General features: G+C 44.0%; 1 protein-coding gene across 1 annotated transcript; it reads left to right on the forward strand.

Annotated features, from left to right (window-relative positions):
- The first annotated feature begins 17,940 nt into the window (after window positions 1-17,940).
- On the forward strand, window positions 17,941-21,852 carry LOC136450706 (UDP-glucuronic acid decarboxylase 1-like). Its single transcript, XM_066451285.1, has 7 exons — window positions 17,941-18,567; window positions 19,097-19,244; window positions 19,341-19,420; window positions 20,412-20,495; window positions 20,580-20,654; window positions 21,075-21,167; window positions 21,262-21,852. Exons 1-7 carry the CDS (start codon window positions 18,019-18,021, stop codon window positions 21,448-21,450), a joined length of 1,218 nt encoding a protein of 405 aa, XP_066307382.1. The 5' UTR covers window positions 17,941-18,018; the 3' UTR covers window positions 21,451-21,852.

Below are 21,852 nucleotides of genomic sequence, written 5' to 3' on the forward strand. Positions count from 1 at the left end.
TTTATACTAAACTATGTTGCTTCCGCACACTCAAACTTGGTTTGTAATATGTTATTTGAACTCTGATGGATGTAATTCGAATGCTACTTGTGAAATATTGTAACGAATAATGTGTTGTGTTGAATCACTATGATCTTGGTTTGTATGTCGAGAGTTGGTTGAAATCCTTCGTGATTTCCGGACTACTGGGATTATGGGAGCTTAAGTACAAGAATTTGATCGCTTCGGTGATTGTTTTTGTACTTACGTTCTTATGATTTGGTCGAATCTGTTACAGTGATGAAGAATGCAAGGTGCACCACCCTGTGCGGCGTCAAGTCATGAAGTTGTAGCTCGAAGTGCTGAAGGAACCTCCCCACGAACGGATGCGCAGGGAGCCTTAACCTGGCAAGGTGGAAGGGGGCGAAGGAGACGACCTACGATTCTCTAGGCGTGGGCTCTAACACCTCCGAATTCAGCAGATCCCATCTGGAGGAGGGAAGAATTAGCCACACCCGGGCCACCTCCAACATTTTGCCCTCAGCCTTTAACGTGTCTGACTCCTCCATTGAAGCTTGACCTTGGGGCAGGTGCAAATAGGTGCGGCGACGCTTGGATGGAGAAGCTATGAGGAAGCAGGAGAGGAAGGTATGCCCACTCTCTTCTAAATCTAGCCCTTTCTATAACCCGAGCATGTGGGTGTGGACATGGGTCGGGCCAGGCACACCCCCCATTCCACGCATGCCTCCTCGCAGGACATGGGGGATCCACCTCCCCTGGGCCCACCGGCTATCATCGATGACTCAGATCCACACGCACCAAGTGCCACAGCTCCTCCTCCATGCGGCCCTGACGCCCCATCTCCCCAATGAGACTGGACAGCGCGGGCGCACGCGTGTCATAACTCCTAGACACCATCAACCGCCTATGCAAGGCGTCAGCGGATGGGACGCACCTAGAAGTCGCCCCCTTCACTAGCAAGGAGGCCCCACAATGGTCTCCCTAGATAGAGTAGCCCGACCTTCTAATCAACGAGCACTCGGGTGGCATATCCCCCAAAAAACCAACCAACTCCTCAGAGTTAGGTCAAGAGCCACTGAATTGTAGGCCTAATGAGGGCCTCCATCCAAGCCTCAAAGCGCTCCCACTTCCTCGATCTATGGCTGCAGAGGGTCGACCCCAGAAGGTCGGCTTGAGAGGATCAAAACCTATTATCGTAGCCCTTAGAAGGGCGTAGAGCTCTGGATGATCAGATGGCCCTGAGCCAAAGCCCAACGCTCTTGATCATTCGGCCCATGGTAGGCTCTGATCAGAAAGGAGGGCGCCCCTGGGCCTACAATCAATGACTCCCAGATGAATCCGACGAGCTATCGCTCAAGTCGAAGACCCATGTGACATGGACTCACGAAGGGATCAACATCATCTCCGTTCGGCCTCGATAGCCATGCACCATCCATCGCACTAGAGAAGAAGGCCCCAAGCAGGGCACAACACTCTCGCCAGCGGAAGCCATCCCTACCAAGGAGGTTCAGTCACCAGAAGATCAAATTCAGCCCTTCGTCACCATCATGCCAGGTGAGGCCGCGAAGGGCTTGGGGGCTCCTGACGAGATCCTAACATACATGTATGTTAAGCCTTGGGTCCAATAGTTCCTGAACGAAGAAGACCCCTCGACCGACTCCTTCAGGATCACCCGGGGGCGTAGAGACCTATCTCGTTATATAAGGGATAAGGTCGGACCTAGAGGGGGGAGGATCCTAGTTCGATCACCAGACACTTTATTCCATTCCATCTACCTCCACTCTGCACCGAGAGCAGGGCAACCTGGAGAGGGGCACCGAGAGCCCTTCCTCCACTACATCCTGTCATCTCCTTCCTCTCCGATGAGGGGGAGACTCCATTGGTGGTGAGGCAACCTTAGGATTAGCACCGATCGAACCCCCCTACCAAATATTCTTCCTTTACACTCTATTATAACCTCTTAGATTTTGGGTGCTCTTGAGTATAAGGATCATCAGCTGCTGGACATAGGGACCGAATTGACCCGAATTAGGATAAATCGTTGCATCTTCTCTATGTGATTCTTATATTCCAGAGTCCACCCGAGCCACCGGAGACCTCGTACTCTTACACCGACTCAAACAACATGCTTGTCGCTTTTTCGACTCCATGACACTAGGGGTCCAGCGAGCTCTCTCTCTCATTTTTCTCAACTCCAGCAGGCTTAGAAGGGAAGGTTTAGGGAAAGGAAGGCCGGCTAGGTGGAGGGGATGGTTGGAGGGCAGTTAGGGGCCCTTGTGGCAGTGGAGGTGGTCGAGACAGGTCGGGGCGGGGGAGCTTTGGTGTGGCAGAAAGGCCCAAAATAACATACTTACGGAGGCGCTCGTCTTCCACCAGACACTAGGCACCCCGAAAGCAAGTTACAGCGGGCGGTATCCGTCAGGCACACCTCAAGGGAGAACCCAAAAGATCCACATTTTCCCCCAAGGATCCAATAATGAGAATGAGTTACAATACTTAATACATTTTATACATCCAGAGTTCTTAGAAATTCATTATTACATTACCAAATGTCAGAGTGCGAAATATTAAACAGTGAATTTAAAAATAAACATCTAGCGATAATGAATAAGGATTCGTCTATGCCCACCAGAAGAATCCTTCACACAAAGGTACTCCTCAAGCATTACCTGCAATAGAGGTAAATATACCCTGAGTACACAATATACTCGCAAGACTTATCCGACTAGTGGGAATAGCTTCCCGACTCCAAGGGATATGCAAAGCTTTATGGTTTGCTGGTTTCCTTTTTGTAGAAAGCAATACTAATAGTGAGTCCATATTGATGTTATTATTATTAGCCATATTAATTTATTATCTATCCATTCTATGTAAGCACCAGTTCTATTTTCAAGCAAGAGTTGAGCAATCAGTTCCATTTCATCACCTTCCATCTTTTAGTTCTTACTACGATGCTAGAGTTAATACAAGTCGTACCGACTCGGCGGCGATTCATGACCCACTATGCCCAGCTGGGTACCCTGAAAACACATGCCCTGCTTGTACCCAAGGCATATGCAGGACCAACCCATCACCCTCCTATCAAGGGGTCTAGGTCCCCGTCCAAACTTGGACTTCAAGCCCCCACTTTTAAGTCCTGGACTTAGTGCGGTGCAAGGACCTCCACCATCCCCACCTCCAATCAGTCGGTTCGGAAAGAGCCAAAACCCACGACAAGAGAGCAACAAGTCTTCCCTATGCCCATACCCAAGTATGTGCTCGGGATAATAGATCTGTGACTTGCCTAGCATCCATTGCAACGACCGGTCCTTAACCGACACAGGTAGGGAAAAACTGTAGCCAAGCTATGCCCTGTTGGCCACAAGACACAAACCTCTTACACCCACCAGTACCCAAATCATATCCCTGCTCGGTCACCATTTTTCTTTTCCATCATTTTATCATGAGTGATCATAATTATCACCTATTTGTGAGTAACGGCAGGTTACTCACGCTATCGAAATCCTGAGCATAGCAGCTACTCGACTTATACTAGTAGGACTCATAGGTAGATATATTTATGCATGTAGTTTCCATAAAATGCCTATACGTAAATGAACATCATATATATATTCAGTGATCATAAAATATGGGTTATGCACCGGGGCTTGCCTTGGGCAGGCGGTGGGTCAACAAAGTTAGCACCAAAAGGCTCCGGGGCTCCCTCCTACACGAGGATCTCCTCTTCATACTCCTCAATGACCTCTTCGTAATTATGTTCATCCACGGGCATGAACTCTATCAACTCATGATCTACATGCATGAAATGATGATGCAACACTTAATAACACGACAACAGCAGCTCTTAAAATAAAATACATCCATCAAGGTACTAAGAGAGTTCTACCGACTAAGATGCTAAGCTACCTATTGTTACCACTAACAAATATGAAGCATGCCATATATTATCTTAGCAACTATACGTATTCTTACTTTTAATACCGATTTACTCTATATATGAATAAACATGGAGTACTAGCTACTCTATTTACCAATCTACTTTAGGGCTACAAAAATTATAGTGAGTACCTAATAATCTAATGATCCTAGTGTAAAAATTTCCTGGCTAAGCTATCATCAATTTAATAATATGATTAAACATGGAGTACTAGCTACTCTATTTACCAATTTAACTAACTATACTAACAGATAGATGGCATTTTTGTGAACCTAATAAATTTTGTTTCACTATTTTTGGATACCTATAATATTTACTATCATATTTCAAAGTTCAGCTCGAAACTATATTGAATAAATCTTTAATAATTCGCTGGAAACTGAAAACTGAATTCCTCTTCGTGCGGCCCAAGAGCCAGCGGCGTGGCCCACTTCTGCGCATGCTCAGCACCCCGGCACAGCCCACGCGCGTGGCCCACCAGCGCGACAGAGACCCAACGCGGGGAGACCCACACGCGCGCTGGCTCTTTTGCAAAAGAGCCCTCGGCTTCCAATCAAATGGAGCCATAGTCCATTCCATGATTCCCCTCTCTCACTGACTCTCGCACTTAACCCCTCGGTTCACTTCGAATTCGCGTTACAAAGTCCCTGGCCAGAACTCAACCGAGGTCGCAACATCTCTGGCCAAACACCGACGAGCGTGAGCCTCCTCAGCCTCAACCAACACCTCCCTAGCACTCTACGAGCAAAGCGCCATCGATAGAGGTATCATACACTAAAAACAGTGCAGCACATAGGTGTGGCCATGCACCGCGGCGGGGTCTGGCCATGGCAACACCAACGCCAGCGAAATCACCTAACACCATGCTACCATCACTACCTATACTCTATGCCTAGCGTACTGGTAACATCCTAGAGGTCCTAGACCTACCCATTCTACTCCCAAACGAGCCGGCCACGTACACCGCACCTACACTACGTTCGTTGGAGGCGACCACATGCTCCGATGAGCCTTGGCCCTAATTGTCTCAATCACCTACCCTAGGAGCAAGAGGACCTCACTAGATACATGTAGGGTAGACTAGATGAAGTCATGAGGCTCGGCAAGATGGTTGGCCACAAGCGCGGGGCAACTCTGGTTCACGGCAAGTGTGACAACGACGTCCCCGGTGACCTGCTGCTCCACCGGTGAAATTGCTACACGGGCGAGGCACCAAGTCAAGGAGATGCCAAAGCGTTGCTCAATTGAGACAATGGAGCAATGAGCGACACCCTAGCCGAGCATCCGCCTCGACGGCCATGGCGGGCCGCCACAGAGAAAAGCTCCGCATTACCTCACTAGAAGATGGCGGCTCGTTGGGATGACTCCAATCGTGAGCTAACTACCAGAGCTAGTTGGGTGCATGGCTAATTGGATGGAGATGGACTATGCAAGGCCAATTGGATGGACGACGACTTTCGAAGGGGTCAACAGCGGGAGAAAACTCCAATTGAAGCCCCAACACAGTATGGCTGCAACAGTGGTGAGCTTGGTGCAAAGCTGGACTCCCACTCGACCTCCAAACGTGCGCAATTACAAGGATGGGGCCAGCTCTACGGTTACTGCCTTGGTGCGGCTCGGACGCCGCAATGCCATTGAAGGAGATGTGACGGCGGCTTGGCATGGCGCAATTTCTAAATGGGGAAGGACGACAGCGCGACGGTGAAGACTCCATGGGTGCATACGAGTTTGGCACAGCGATGTGTGACCGTAGCGCCACAACCTGCAAGACAACAGCGACATGGCACAACGCTCTATAGAGACTAACACCGGTTTGGGGAGGCAACAACGTGGCATGGTGTTGAGCACGGATGTGATGGCGAAGTCAGGTGGTAGGCCTATGCGCGTGCAGCCATGAAGGTCAGCGGCAACAGTGACCATGTAGGCGGCGATCGGAACGCAACGCGGCTAGGGCATAGCTCGACACGACGGCGAGCAGCGTGGCTTAGGTGGACACGATGGCGGGTAGAGCAGCCAAGCCCACCGGCGCGGTGCGTGTGCGAACGTGTGCCAGGGTGAAAGCTCTAGTTTGGTTTTGGTTAATTGATGAAACCCTAAGTGCTAACCTAGTTTATCAAAGTGATTATGAGATAGGTAGCACTACTCCAAGTGATGAAGCAATGGCGAAGATCATGACAATGGTGATGGCATGGTGATGGTCAAATGCTTAAACTTGGAAAAGAAGAAAGAGAAAAACAAAAGGCTCAAGGCAAAGGTAAAATTTTAGGAGTCATTTTGTTTTGGTGATCAAGACACTTAGCGAGTGTGATCACATTTAGGATAGATAGTCATACTATTAAGAGGAGTGAAACTCATATCGAAATGCGGTTATCAAAGTGCCACTAGATGCCCTAATTCATTGCATATGCATTTAGGATCTAGTGGAGTGCTAACACCCTTGACAATATTTATGAAAATATGCTAACACATGTGCACAAGGTGATACACTTGGTGGTTGGTACACATGAGCAAGGGTGAAGAAGTTTGAAGTGAAATGGGTTTGGTCGCAAAGATGCTGGCGTCGGTCAACTGACCGGACGCTGGATCACCCAGCAACCGGACGCTAAAGGGCTGTGTCCGGTCGAGTTGTCGGATGGTACAGTGACTAGGATTAAGCACCGGACGCTGGTCTGTGTCCAGTCAAGTATGACCGGACATGTCCGGTCGACAAAAGATAGTTTTAGGAGCTTACTGGAAATGACCGGACACTGGGGTCTGAGCGTCCGGTCACTTGTGCCGGAGCGTCCGGTCGCTTCATAGCTGTTGAAATCTGGCGGCTCAGGTTTAACTCAGAATGACATGTGGCTTACATCAGGCGATCGGACACTGGGTCCAGTGTCCGGTCAACCTGATCGGAGCGTCTGGTCAGCCCGCGTTGTGCCCAGTAAAGGGGTACAACGACTCTATTTCTTGGGGGCTTTTATTTAAGCCCTATGGCTGGTTGAAGCTCACGCTCTTGCACATTTTCATTGACATAGCAACCTTATGAGCTTAGCCAAAGCACTCCCACTCATATCCATCATTGATCTATCATCATTGTGAGATTGGGAGAGAATCCAAGTGCATTGCTTGAGTGATTGCATCTAGAGGCACTTGGCATTCGTGTTGCGCTACGGATTTCGCTTGTTTCTCTTGGTGGTTGCCACCACCTAGACGGTTGGAGCAGCGGTGGAGGATTGGCATGAGTTGGTGATTATTCGTGGCCATCTCCGGTGATTGTAAGGGGAGTTGTACCTTCCCCGGCGGAGTGCCAAAAGGTAACTCTAGTAAATTGCTCGTGTCATTGAGTTACCTCACTTGTGGGTCGGTTCTTGTGGTGTCCTATCATGTGGATGAGGTTTGTGAAACACCTCTTAGCTGCTGAACCACCAAGTGTTGGTCGACACAACGGGGACTAGCGTGTTGGCAAGCACGTGAACCTCGGGAGAAAAATCGGTTATCTCTTGTCATTTGCATTCTCCAGATGATTGGCTTAATCTTTATCTTGTGATTGGTTCATCCCCTACACGGTGATATAATCACCCTACTCACTTATTTACATTCTTACAAACTAGTTGATACAAGCTCTTTAGTGTAATTAGAATTAAGAGCTTGCTTTATTATTTATATTCATCTAGTTGAGCTCTTTAGAGTAGCAAGTTTGAGAGCTCTTAGTGAGTAGTTACATAGCAAGTTTGGGTGCCTAAGTAATCATTGCAACTAGAATTATTAGATAGGTGGCTTGCAACCCTTGTAGAGCCAGAGCAAGTTTGCATTACGTTATTTGTCATACTAATCAAATTGCTCTAGTTGTTTTGTTAATTTTTTAATAGGCTATTCACCCCCCCTCTAGCCATATTAGGACCTTTCAAGTGGTATCGGAGCCGTGGTCACCGTTTATTGAAGGCTTAACAACCTTAGTGTCAAATTATGGCTCAAGTTATGTTCAACCATGTGGGGGGCAAACCACCGTTCTTTGATGGCACATGCTATGGTTATTGGAAGAGAAAGATGATGATGTATCTTGGTTCAATCAATGATCAAGTATGGGAAGTGACCGAGAATGACTATGCTATCATTGATCCTGATGATCCAACCAATCAAGATAAGATCAACAAATAATGCAATACAATGGCTCTCAACACCATATACAATGCCATTGATTCCAAGGTGTTTGAGCAAATCAAGGATTGTGAAAGAGCAAATGAGGTGTGAAAGAGATTGGAGGAAACATATAAGGGCACACCAGTGGTGAAGAGTGCCAAGTTGTACACCCTCAAGGATAAGTTGACAAGTTTCAAGATGAAGGATGATGAGAGCATTCCGTAGATGTTCCATCGATTGCAAGTCATTGTCAACGACTTGAAGGTATTGGGAGAGAAGATCAAGGATGATGTTGTCTCCCATCGATTTTTGATGTGCTTACCTCCAAGATTTGAGATGTTAAGATTGCTCCTCATAAGAGGAGGATTGAAGGACATTACCCCCAACCAAGTACTAGGTGATATCATTACACAAGAGACATACCGTGTGGAAAGGGAGGGGGATGACAAGGATGACAAGAAGGAAGAAGAGGACAAGAAGAAGAAGAAGAAGAGTATAGCATTCAAGGCTAGCTCATCATCATCAAAGAACAAGGGCAAGTCCAAGAAAGAATCAAGTGACGATGATGATCTTAGTGACATTGATGATGAAGCCATGGCCCTATTTGTGCGCAAGATGGGCAAATTCATAAAGAAGAAGGGCTATGGTGCAAGAAAGAGAAGAGATCATACCAAGAGCAAAAAATATGTGAGAAGATGCTACAATTGCAAGAGCTTCGATCATGTTGTAGCAAATTGTCCCTACAATAGTGATAATGATGAAAATGAGAAGAAGAAGCACAAGAAAGACAAGAAGGAAAAGAAGGAAAAGAAGAAGAAGAGAATGACCTTCCAAAAGAAGAAGAAGGATGGAGGTTATGTGGTCACATGGGATAGTGATGGCTCTTCGGATAGTGATAGCTCTAGTAATGATGACAAGAAATCTATCAAGAGAGCACTAGTAAGCATCGCCATCAACAAGAAGCTCTCCATCTTCGACACTCCATTGACATGTCTCATGGCAAAGCCTACCAAGGTAAAATATGATGAGAGTGATGATGATGAATGTGAAAGTAACTCTTGTAGAAATGAAAATGATGATGATGATGAGGAGTACTCCAAGGAGGAGCTCTTGGACATGTGTGAGCGAGTGCACGCTTAAAATGAGATGAAGAGAAAGGAGTGCAAAGAATTGTGCAAGAAAATAAAATTTCTTGAGCAATCCTTTGATGAGCTCAATACTACTCATGAGAGGCTAATGGAAGCCCGTGAGAAGCTTGGCAAAGCTCAGTCTAAGCTTGAAAAGGCTCACTCCTCTCTCATTGAGCAAGTCAAGAAGGAGGAAGCCAAGAAGGAGCAAGTGATAGTAACATGTGACGTGGGACTAACATGTGATCTTATTGATGAATCTTTTTATGAACCCATTATTGTTGCTCCCACTAACACTTCTTATAGCACTACAACTTCCACTTTACCTTTGAGTGATGGTCTCACTTGTGATGCCTCACTTATGGTGGAAAATAAGAACCTCAAGAAGGAGGTGAATGAGCTCACTCGTGCCTTAGGCAATGCCTATGGTGGAGAAGCCCACTTGCTAAAGTGCTTGGGTAGCCAAAGATTTTCTCTCAATAAAGAGGGATTAGGCTATACCCCCAAGAAAGGCAAGACGACCTTTGTCACTCCCAAAGCTAGCTTTGTGAAGGGCAATGGCCGGTTTTGCAATAGATGCAAGCAAGTTGGGCATATAGAGCAAAATTGCAAGACTAACAAGAACAAGCTACCTATTGTATCCTCAATCAAATTTAATTATTGTTACATGCTTTATAAGGGTGCCAATGGTGTGAAGGCTAAGTTTATTGGTACACCAATTATGGGCCCAAAGAAAAAGGCCATTTGGGTACCAAAGACCTTGGTGACTAACCTACAAGGACCCAAGCAAGTTTGGGTACATAAAAAGAATTGATCTTTTTTTATAGGTCAATTATAAAACTAGAGGAAGGCATTGGGTGCTTGATAGTGGGTGCACACAACACATGACCGGTGATCCAAGAATGTTCAATTCAATCAATGAAAACAAGAGCAATGGGATTGATAGTATCACATTTGGTGACAATGGCAAATGCAAGGTCAAAGGGCTTGGTAAGATTGCAATATCCAATGACTTAAGCATTTCTAATGTGCTACTAGTAGAGAGCTTGAACTTCAACTTATTGTCGGTAGCTTAATTATGTGATCTTGGTTTCAAATGCATATTTGGTGTGGATGATGTAGAGATCATAAGTGTAGATGACTCTAACTTGATGTTCAAAGGATTTAGATATGAGAATCTATACTTAGTTGATTTCAATGCTAGAGAAGCTCAATTGACAACATGTTTGATCACTAAGTCTAGCATGGGTTGGTTATGGCATAGAAGGCTTGGTCATATTGGAATGAAACAATTGAACAAGTTGATTAAGCATGACTTAGTTAGAGGCTTAAAAGATGTCACATTTGAGAAGGATAAACTATGTAGTGCATGTCAAGCCGGAAAGTAAGTTGGTAACACACATCCTAAGAAGAGCATAATGAGCACATCTAAGGCATTTAAGTTGATGCACATGGACTTGTTTGGACCAACCACATACACAAGCATTGGTGGAAATAAATATGGATTTGTGATTATAGATGATTTCACTAGACACACATGGGTATTCTTTCTTGTTGACAAAAGTGATATGTTTGCAACATTCAAATCATTTGTCAAGGAAATTCATAATGAGTTTGAAACAACCATCAAGAAAGTTAGAAGTGACAATGGTAGTGAATTCAAGAACACTAGAATTGATGAGTTGTGTGATAAATTTGGAATTAGACATCAATTCTTGGCCAAGTATACTCCTCAATCAAATGGCTTAGTTGAAAGGAAGAATAGAACTTTGATTGACATGGCAAGATCAATGTTGAGTGAGTATAATATGAGTCATTCATTTTGGGCCGAAGCAATCAACACGGCTTGCTACTATAGCAACCGACTCTATTGTCACCCCATGATGGAGAAGACACCCTATGAGCTATTGAATGGAAGAAAGCCCAACATAGCATACTTTTGGGTTTTTGGTTGTAAATGCTACATATTGAAGAAAAGCACTAGATTGAGCAAATTTGAAAAGAAATGTGATGAAGGTTTCTTGCTTGGTTACTCCACTACTAGCAAGGCTTATAGAGTTTAGAATTTGGCTAGTGGTACTCTTGAGGAGGTTCATGATGTGGAGTTTGATGAAACAAATGGTTCCCAAGAGGAAGATGAAAATCTAGATGATGTGAAAGGCACTCAATTGGTCAAGGCAATGAGAAACATGAACATTGGTGAGTTAAGGCCTAGAGTGGTGATTGATATTGAAGATGACAAGAATCAAGTGCTCTCTAACTCAAATGTGCAAGCTAGTGGTTCTCATGATAAAATCCAAGTAAGCACTAGTGATGGCAATGTGCAAGATCAACAAATGGCTAGTTCATCATCTCAACCTAGTGATCAATCAAATGCTAGCAATCAAGTGCAAGTGCTTCAACTAACCAATGTTGCAAGAGATCATCCATTAGACACTATAATTGGTATTATTTCAAGAGGTGTGCAAACAAGATCAAGATTGGCTTTATTTTGTGAGCACTTCTCATTTGTGTCATCCATTGAACCTAAGAAGATAGATGAAGCTTTGAGAGATGTTGATTGGGTCAATGCTATGCATGAAGAGCTAAACAACTTTACAAGAAATTAAGTATGAGAGTTAGTTGAGAGGCCTAAGGATCACAATGTGATTGGAACCAAGTGAGTCTTTTGGAACAAGCAAGATCAAGATGGGATAGTAATAAGGAACAAAGCAAGATTAGTGGCTCAAGGTTACACTCAAGTTGAAGGTCTTGACTTTAGAGAAACATATGCCCTGGTTGCAAGATTGGAAGCAATTAGGATCTTGCTAGCTTATGCTTGTGCCCACAACATCAAGTTGTATCAAATGAATGTGAAGAGTGCATTTCTCAATGGGTACATCAATGAGCTTGTGTATGTTGAGCAACCTCCTGGTTTTGAGGATGAAAAGAAACCCAACCATGTGTACAAGTTGAGAAAGGCTTTGTATGGATTGAAGCAAGCACCTAGAGCATGGTATGAGAGATTGAGGAATTTCCTACTCTCTAAGAGATTTAAGATGAGAAAGGTTGACACCACTCTCTTCACCAAAAGCTTGGAAATGACTTATTTATAATGCAAATCTATGTTGATGATATCATCTTTAGATCAACAAATCAAGAATTTTGTGAGGAGTTTGGCAAGATGATGGCAAGTGAGTTTGAGATGTCTATGATTGAAGAGCTTAGTTACTTCCTTGGTCTTCAAATCAAGCAAATGAAGAATGGCACATTTGTGAGTCAAGGCAAGTATATCAAGGACATGCTCAAGAAGTTTGGAATGGATGATGCTAAAGCTATTAGTACACCAATGGGGATAAGTGGAAGCTTGGATAGTGATGCTAGTGGCAACATGGTAGATAAAAAGATGTATCGGTCTATGATTGGAAGCCTACTCTATGTGACCGCATCAAGGCTGGATGTGATGTTTAGTGTATGCATGTGTGCTAGATTTCAAGCCTCACCAAGAGAAAGTCACTTGAAGGCAACTAAGAGAATATTAAGATACTTGAAGCATACACAACATGTTGGATTATGGTATCCCAAAGGAGCAAGATTTGAGTTGATTGGATATTCGGACTCCGATTATGCGGGATGCAAAGTTGAGAGAAAGAGCACATCAGGCACATGTCAACTATTGGAAAGATCACTTGTGTTTTGGTCATCAAAGAAGCAAAATAGTGTAGCACTTTCAACCACCGAAGCGGAGTACATTTCGGCCAGTAGTTGTTGTGCTCAATTACTTTGGATGAAGGCTGCCTTGAGTGACTTTAGAATCAAGTTCAAGCAAGTGCCATTGCTATGTGACAACGAAAGTGCCGTAAAGCTCACCAACAACCTGGTTCAACACTCAAGAACAAAGCATATAGATGTCTGTCATCACTTCATAAGAGATCACCAATAAAAAGGGGACATTTGCATAGAGAGTGTGGGCACCAAAGATCAACTTGCTGACATATTCACCAACCCACTTGATGAGAAGAGGTTTTGCAAGCTAAGGAATGAATTGAACATACTTAACTTCTCCAATATGTGTTGATTCACCCCCATTATATGACATGCCTCTCCTTCGAGCCAGACAAGGTAAAGTTGATTGACATATCATCCATCCATTGCTAAGGACTTGTTTAATGCATCTAGTCATTCCTATCATGTCCTAGGCTCATTTATGAAAAACAAATGAATTTGATGCTTGTATGGTACCACTATTGCTTGTATGTTTGAAATGATATAGTGGTAGCATATGACATGTTTATGGGCTTGTAAACCTAGTGTTTGATTTAGAAAATGAGCTATAAGTGTTTAACTCAACATGGTACAAGATAACCCTTATTTGAGGTGTGAAGAAGCTTGTCCTTGGATCAAACTGAGTTAAATATCTTTTGCAAGTGATCTAGATTGAACTAAATTGGGACAATGATCCTTATTTCACATGATTTCACCCCAACATATCTATAATTTGAGCTCACATTTTATGCTAATTGTTGACAAAGGGGGAGAGAAACAAAGATATGAGTGAAAATATGAATGAAAACAAAGATATGAGTGATAGGGGAGTATTTGACATAGAGGGAGAGATATGATAAAGGAAAGGGATTAATTAAAATTTTGAGCACACAAGTAGAGGGAGCAAGCTTATAAACTTGTATGTTGCATTTTGATGTGCATTTCATATGTTTGCTTGCATAGCACAAGTTTTAAATTTCAACATCCATGCTTGTGTGGTGTATGCTAGTTATAGGTTTGAATGATGAAATAAAAAACTAGCATGCATAGGCTAAAGTAACTAGACTTATGTTCATTCTATGGAAACTAGACCCTTGCATATAATGTTGATCTCACGGGGTATTCTAGTTTTTGTGTATATCTAGTTATTAATGATGCTAAGGATGGTATATTGGTGCACTCCGATTGGTATCACGCTTCAAAGATCCATCTCTTATACCTTAGCATCATTTGATAGAAATTGTCTCCTATATTTCCTATCTAAGCATATGTGTAAGCTACAATCCAAACTCTTAGCACATATATAGGGGGAGCAATTACTACCATTTGGAGTTCATGAAACTTGTCCATATTCTTTTACACATGGTAGATATGCTTGGGCAAGCAACGTGAATTCAATTAAATCTCAATTCATATCTTTGTGAAAGGGTTGTCATCAATTACCAAAAAGGGGGAGATTGAAAGCTCTAGTTTGGTTTTGGTTAATTAATGAAACCCTAAGTGCTAACCTAGTTTATCAAAGTGATTATGAGATAGGTAGCACTACTCCAAGTGATGAAGCAATGACGAAGATCATGACAATGGTGATGGCATAGTGATGGTCAAATGCTTAAACTTGGAAAAGAAGAAAGAGAAAAATAAAAGGCTCAAGGCAAAGGTAAAATTGTAGGAGTCATTTTATTTCGGTGATCAAGACACTTAGCGAGTGTGATCACATTTAGGATAGATAGTCATACTATTAAGAGGAGTGAAACTCGTATCGAAATGCGGTTATCAAAGTGCCACTAGATGCCCTAATTCATTGCATATGCATTTAGGATCTAGTGGAGTGCTAACACCCTTGACAATATTTATGAAAATATGCTAACACATGTGCACAAGGTGATACACTTGGTGGTTGGTACACATGAGCAAGGGTGAAGAAGTTTAAAGTGAAATGGGGTTGGTCGCAAAGATGCTGGCGTTGGTCAACTGACTGGACGTTGGATCACCCAGCGACCGGACGCTAAAGGGCTACGTTCGGTCAAGTTGTTGGATGGTACAGTGACTAGGGTTAAGCACCAGACACTGGTCTGTGTCCGGTCAAGTATGACCGGACGTGTCCGGTTGGCAAAAGACAGTTTTGGGAGCTTACTGGAAACGACCGAACACTGGGGTCTGAGCGTCCGATCACTTGAGCCGGAGTGTCCGGTCGCTTCATAGCCGTTGAAATCTGGCGGCTCAGGTTTAACTCAGAATGACACGTGGCTTACATCGGGCGATCGGACGCTGGGTCCAGTGTACGGTCAACCTGACCGGAGCGTCCGGTCAGCCCGCGTTGTGCCCAGTGAAGGGGTACAACGGCTCTATTTCTTGGGAGCTTCTATTTAAGCCCCATGGCCGGTTGAAGCTCACGCTCTTGCACATTTTCATTGACATAGCAACCTTGTGAGCTTCGCCAAAGCACTCCCACTCATCTCTATCATTGATCCATCATCATTGTGAGATTGGGAGAGAATCCAAGTGCATTGCTTGAGTGATTGCATCTAGAGGCACTTGGCATTCGTGTTGCGCTGCGGATTTCGCTCGTTTCTCTTAGTGGTTGCCAACACCTAGACGGTTGGAGCAGCGGTGGAGGATTGGCATGAGTTGGTGATTGTTTGTGGCCATCTCCAGTGATTGTAAGGGGAGTTGTATCTTCTCCGGTAGAGTGCCGAAAGGTAACTCTAGTAAATTGCTCATGTCATTGAGTTACCTCACTTATGGGTCGGTTCTTGCGGTGTCCTATCGTGTGGACAAGGTTTGTGAAACACCTCTTAGCCGCTGAACCACCAAGTGTTGGTCGATACAATGGAGACTAGCGTGTTAGCAAGCACGTGAACCTCAGGAGAAAAATCGGTTGTCTCTTGTCATTTGCATTCTCCCGGTGATTGGCTTAATCTTCATCTTATGATTGGTTCATCCCCTACACGGCGGTATAATCACCCTACTCACTTATTTATATTCTTGCAAACTAGTTGATACAAGCTCTTTAGTGTAATTAGAATTGAGAGCTTGCTTTATTATTTATATTTATCTAGTTGAGCTCTTTAGAGTATCAAGTTTAAGAGCTCTTAGTGAGTAGTTACATAGCAAGTTTAGGTGCCTAAGTAATCATTGCAACTAGAATTGTTGGATAGGTGGCTTGCAATCCTTGTAGAGCTAGAGTAAGTTTGCATTACGCTATTTGTCATACTAATTAAATTGCTCTAGTTGTTTTGTAGATTTTTTAATAGGCTATTCACCCCCTCTAGCCATATTAGGACCTTTCACAGGGCGCAGCAACGACAGTGGGCGTGGCCAGCAGCATGGAGCCATGCGCGTGGGCGTGCGTGCGCATGCACGTCGGGCGGCCGGGGCGGCAACGCCGAGAGCCGGGCATGGTGACCACGCCCAGGCGCTGACATCGTTCAAAAACGTGATTTGCACGTTTTTTAAAGCTGCTTAAAAATCCAACCCGATGACCCAGTAGCTAAACCAACTATTTTACGTTCGAGATGGTGTATCAATCTACTAAAACCTACCTTAAGACCATGCCACTACTTAACCCAATTCCCCTATAAAAATTGTCGAACTTAGCTTCGTCGAACCATTTTTCGACTTACGAAATCGACTAAGTTTTTGTTCGGATTCGCGTCAACTTCGATTTCCAAGCTACCAACTATGCTATCTAGCGAACCCCATTCTCGACCGCAAGTATTTCACCGCCACCTACGAAGTTTGTACTACAACTTTATCAAAGCTTCGTATATGCGTTCTATAGCATTCTTGCTCAATAAAAAATCCTTTAGAACTCTAAGCGATATAATGCGACATGAATTGTAACATTCGTTTCGCGTTTCCGATGAACGTTTCGAGTCATAGGAATTTATTTACACATTATATTTCATACATTTACACATAAGTACGATACGCATGCAGTGTTTTAACAAAAAGTTGTACAGTGTAACACCGAGGGTGTTACATTCGGCGAGGGCGAGCTCCTGCGAAGGGGGGGAGGCGGCCGCGACGGGCAATGTTACGGCTTGGCCGTTGCTCCGCGGCGGGGCAGGGGCTAGCGGCGGGGGCGAGGACGAGGTACCGGCGAGGTGGAAGAAGGGGGAGGGTGAGGTTGAAGACGGTCGTGCGTAGCACGGCCGTTGTTTAGCTATGTCCTTTTTAAAAATTGTTATTATAGTGCTCGCGTCATTAAATAATAAAATCACACTACTGATATCTCTTATCTATTCCTTTATTTCGTCCTGTCTCACGAGTAAACCATCGCCATCGCCAAATAAGCTGTGGTTTTAGGGACAACCTTCATTCCTAATTGCAAAACCTTATGGTTTTATAGATTAATAACTTTTACTATTACTATATATATATATATATGCCCCCTAGTTATATCTAAAATCCATGTATGTATTTAATAGAAAGTCAAAACATCTTACACACTCATTTTCAAATTATAAGATGTTTTGGTCTTTTTATTTTCCTAAGTGTATAACAAAATTCATATATCTAGAAACAATAAAATATTTTATAATTTAGAATGGAGCAAGCCAATTTAGATAAGAGAGTAGGAATTAGCCGTGAGATATTTGTCAACACTCAACAATACGGAAGTCTGATTACTTTTACGTTACACTATTCGTTTCTTTTATAATCCGTACTTTTCAACTTGTTTTTTCAGCCGGAATAGTATTTTTCACTCATAATAAATCAGTCGGAATAGTGTTTCGGTTTGTTTTTTCAGTGAAGCGAACGGGGCCACTGACTCGTTAAAAAAAGGTATGACGTCGTGTTGTCGCTGTTCACTCATGCCTTTGAGCATTTTTTGTTTGAATCGGTCTGATATCTCATTCTCATTAAGCAAAATCTCAGAGCAGGAGTATTTGCTAACACGATTGTATAGTTGATCAACGAAAAACCAAATCATCGGAGGGCCAATTTGCAAGGAACGAAGAAAAACGCAACCTTGCACTGTTCCGCTCGTTTCTCCTTCACCCCCTGCCCACCTCCCACACTAACCCACCACCATACCAGGTCACCAACCACGCACCCGCCTCCGCCTGGCCGCGCTCTCCCGCCATGAAGCAGCTCCACAAGTCTTCCCCCACCCACGCGCCATCGTCGGCGCACGCGCCGGCTCCCAAGGCCGCCAAGCCGGCGCGCCCCGGCCCGCGCTCCTGGATCGGGTACGTCCTCCGCGAGCAGCGCCTCCTCTTCGTCCTCCTCGGCGCGCTCATCGCCTCCACCTTCTTCCTCCTCCGGCCCTACCTGTCGCTCTCCCCGTCCTCCCACCTCCCCGACGCCCGCCCGCTCTTCTCCTTCGCCGCCCGCTCCGGCGTCCCCGCCGGCTTCCGCCCGCCGCCGCACCGCGTCGTCGTCACCGGCGGGGCAGGGTTCGTCGGCAGCCACCTCGTCGACCGGCTCCTGGAGCAGGGGGACAGCGTGATCGTGGTCGACAACTTCTTCACCGGCAGGAAGGAGAACGTTGCGCACCACCTCCGGAACCCCAGGTTCGAGCTGCTCCGCCACGATGTGGTCGAGCCAATCCTCCTTGAGGTCGACCGGATCTACCACCTCGCGTGCCCCGCGTCGCCCGTGCACTATAAGTATAACCCAATCAAGACGATCATATCCTTCATGACTGGATCTCACCGGTTGATTTTTCTTACATTGAAAGCGACTTGTTCTGATCCCATTGGCCTCTTCTCTTTTTGTATTTTTGGTTGTGGGTGGGTGGGTGGCGGGCGGATTAGTGTCAGATAGGAAATGGAGCAAAACTGGGGATCCGTAAGGAAGGATAATGTTTTGTTAGATGCGATCACCCAGAATGCAGCATCTATATGTTCTCAAACTGGATTTTTTCTTTCTTTCTTAAAGCAGCCAAAAAGTTAAAACGAATATGGCTAAAGATCCGTTTAGATAAAGATCATTTGCTTGATTTGGTTTAATTGAATACAGATAGATATCAATTGGTCAAGGATGCCTTGCTGTAGATTCTTGAAATAATTACTTCTGTTTCTCAGTATATGACTTCAGTTATATGCACGGATATGAGGGGAAGGTTGTCGCCCACTTTTGCAGCTTGTGTCCATTCAGTATCCATATAAATGTTTTGTGTTTCTTTTGTCTCAAATTTGGACTTCTTAACACTTTGTACAAGACAAATGTCATGGGAACTTTGAATATGTTGGGTCTGGCAAAGCGAATTGGTGCAAGGTTTTTGTTGACTAGCACAAGTGAAGTTTATGGTGATCCCCTTGAGCATCCACAGAAGGAGTCATACTGGGGGCACGTTAATCCTATAGGTAATTAATGATGTGCTCTCCTAGTTATTAAGTCTCTTATTTCTGTTCTATACGTCACATTTCAACTTCTGAAATTCAATTTGTTATCCTTTTCAGGTGTTAGGAGCTGTTATGATGAGGGGAAGAGAACAGCAGAGACTTTAACTATGGACTATCATCGTGGTGGTGGTGTTGAGGTAATACTCTAGTCTTTGTGGTCAAATGTGGTATCTTGTCATTGGACAATATTTTTTTATATAGGCTATTGAAGCCTTTATGGTGCTGTTTGGTTCTACACGTGACAACGTTAATGTAAAGATAACGCTTCCCCGACGGTAATGGGAAGGAAATCGCTACTTTCTATTTTTGTTTGGTTCCGGCCAAGGTAGTTCTTTTTCTCGTTGCGGCGTTACCGGACGCGAGCGCAAACGCTTACTGTCCGCGATCGAGCGTAAGCCGCACGCTGAAGGCCCGTATCCGATCCCTTGGCAACCGATCACACAGTTCGGCAAACAGACAACAATGAACGCAGTCCGTTGGCGGTGAGATCGGATCACATCACGAAATGTGCCAACCAAACAGCACCTATGTTTTTTCATTTACTTAAGTGGCAAAATAAGGAAACTCAATGAAACACAACCTAAACTTCTTAATGTATCATAACTGATCTATTAGGTTTAAAAAGGGTGTACCCAGTGCAGAGAGCTCCCGCTCTGTGCGGGGTCTGGGGAAGGGTGTCAGTGGCAAGCCTTACCCTCGCCTGTGTAATGCGAGGAGACCGCGACTCGAACCCGGGACCTTCCGGTCACAGGCGGTAAGACTCTACCACTTGCACCAGGCCCGCCCTTCATAACTGATCTATTAGGTTTGGTTCTTAATTATTGAGAAGATATGGAATGACATAGGTTTGTTATGGATGGATTATTGTGGGAAGCTAGCAGCCTTGAACATTATAATATTTCAATTTCGTGATCGGCATCTTGGATTTATTCCATTAACAGTTATATCAATTATACTGCTTCATGAGACAAGTTATGACCAATATGATTCATTATTTACATTAATATGTTGTATATACAATCTTGTTCAATTAATCTTCTGGTGGATTAAAACAAAATACTGCAGCTCTTTATTAGCTTTAAATCGTTATGTTCTTGAATATGTTTTACTAACTTGAATAGTTGACAGGTGCGTATTGCACGCATTTTCAATACATATGGTCCTCGTATGTGCCTCGATGATGGCCGTGTCGTCAGCAATTTTGTTGCACAGGTTTGTTTGCTACATATTATGGACTCTATTTTTCGTAGTTGTGATTTATTATGCATGTAAGCATCCATACAATTGTCCTTGCAGGCACTGCGAAGACAACCGATGACAGTTTATGGTGACGGGAAACAAACTCGAAGTTTCCAATATGTTTCTGATCTGGTAAGCACTGAACAGTCTTATTATGCATTTTGGTGTGTGAACTGTGATCGTTACCTGCGGATCTTCTGTGCTGTTGTTCCCTACTGCAATTTCACTTGGCAACACTCTCTTCTCCAGTTGCATATCTTAAGAATTAATACAAAATGTACAGAACTTTGTTATGCTTCTTTCTACCATAAAGTTTTTTTACTATTCAGTCCTAGATTCATTGTAATAGATTGCCAGCAACAATTTTCTAGAGGGGCCAGGGAATTAGCCATTCATATTGTTGCCACTTATTTACAATTTGGAGAGAGAATATTCTGCGACTAAAATCTTATTGAGCTTTGTTTATACATATGAGATGAATGCTCACCCATGGCTTCACATACCTTTGCCTCTTATTTAAGTTGTTCGTAATCCTGCACCATATGTTCTTAGGTTGCTGGGTTGATGGCTCTAATGGAGAGTGATCATATTGGTCCTTTCAACTTGGGTAACCCAGGAGAGTTTACCATGTTGGAGCTAGCACAGGTTTGTAGACAATCTGTTTTAAAAAATATATCCTTTTTTGAGCGCAATAAAAAATATCCTTAAAGTGCACAAATGACAAACGCACCTTCCCCAGGTTGTGAAGGAAACAATTGACCCAATGGCAACCATTGAATTCAAACCCAATACAGCTGATGATCCCCATATGAGAAAGCCAGATATCACCAAGGCTAAGCAACTGCTACATTGGGAGCCAAAGGTCTCTCTCAAAGAAGGCCTTCCGTTAATGGTAAAAGACTTCCGTCAAAGGATCTTGGATGAGTAATCAAAGCAATCCTACAATACTGGTGACCGGTTTGAGTCTGAACGATGCTGCAAATACAGTCAAAAGCTCTTTACCGATTGGAGCCATGCAGTACAATGTACTGTGTACACAATAGACTGTAGAATCACGCAGGCCCCATTTGGAATGTGGGGAATCCATAGTATTTCAACGGGATAGTACAAGTTCTGTGAAATAGCTGAAAAGTTCATGGGAAGTTCGTATTAATTTTTTTTTTTGTATCTTGGTGAGGCAGAACAGAAGCAGTCAATTATTTTTTGTGCATGTGTGAGATTCCAGAATTGTGGGTGGTGAGAGATAGGATACAATGCTGTATTTCAGGAACTTTTGTAACACAGAACATTCATCATGTGAAAAAAGTAATTGAATGTGTTTGCCAGCTCA

The sequence above is a fragment of the Miscanthus floridulus genome, chromosome 5 (assembly GCF_019320115.1).
Source record: "Miscanthus floridulus cultivar M001 chromosome 5, ASM1932011v1, whole genome shotgun sequence".
NCBI lineage: Eukaryota > Viridiplantae > Streptophyta > Magnoliopsida > Poales > Poaceae > Miscanthus > Miscanthus floridulus.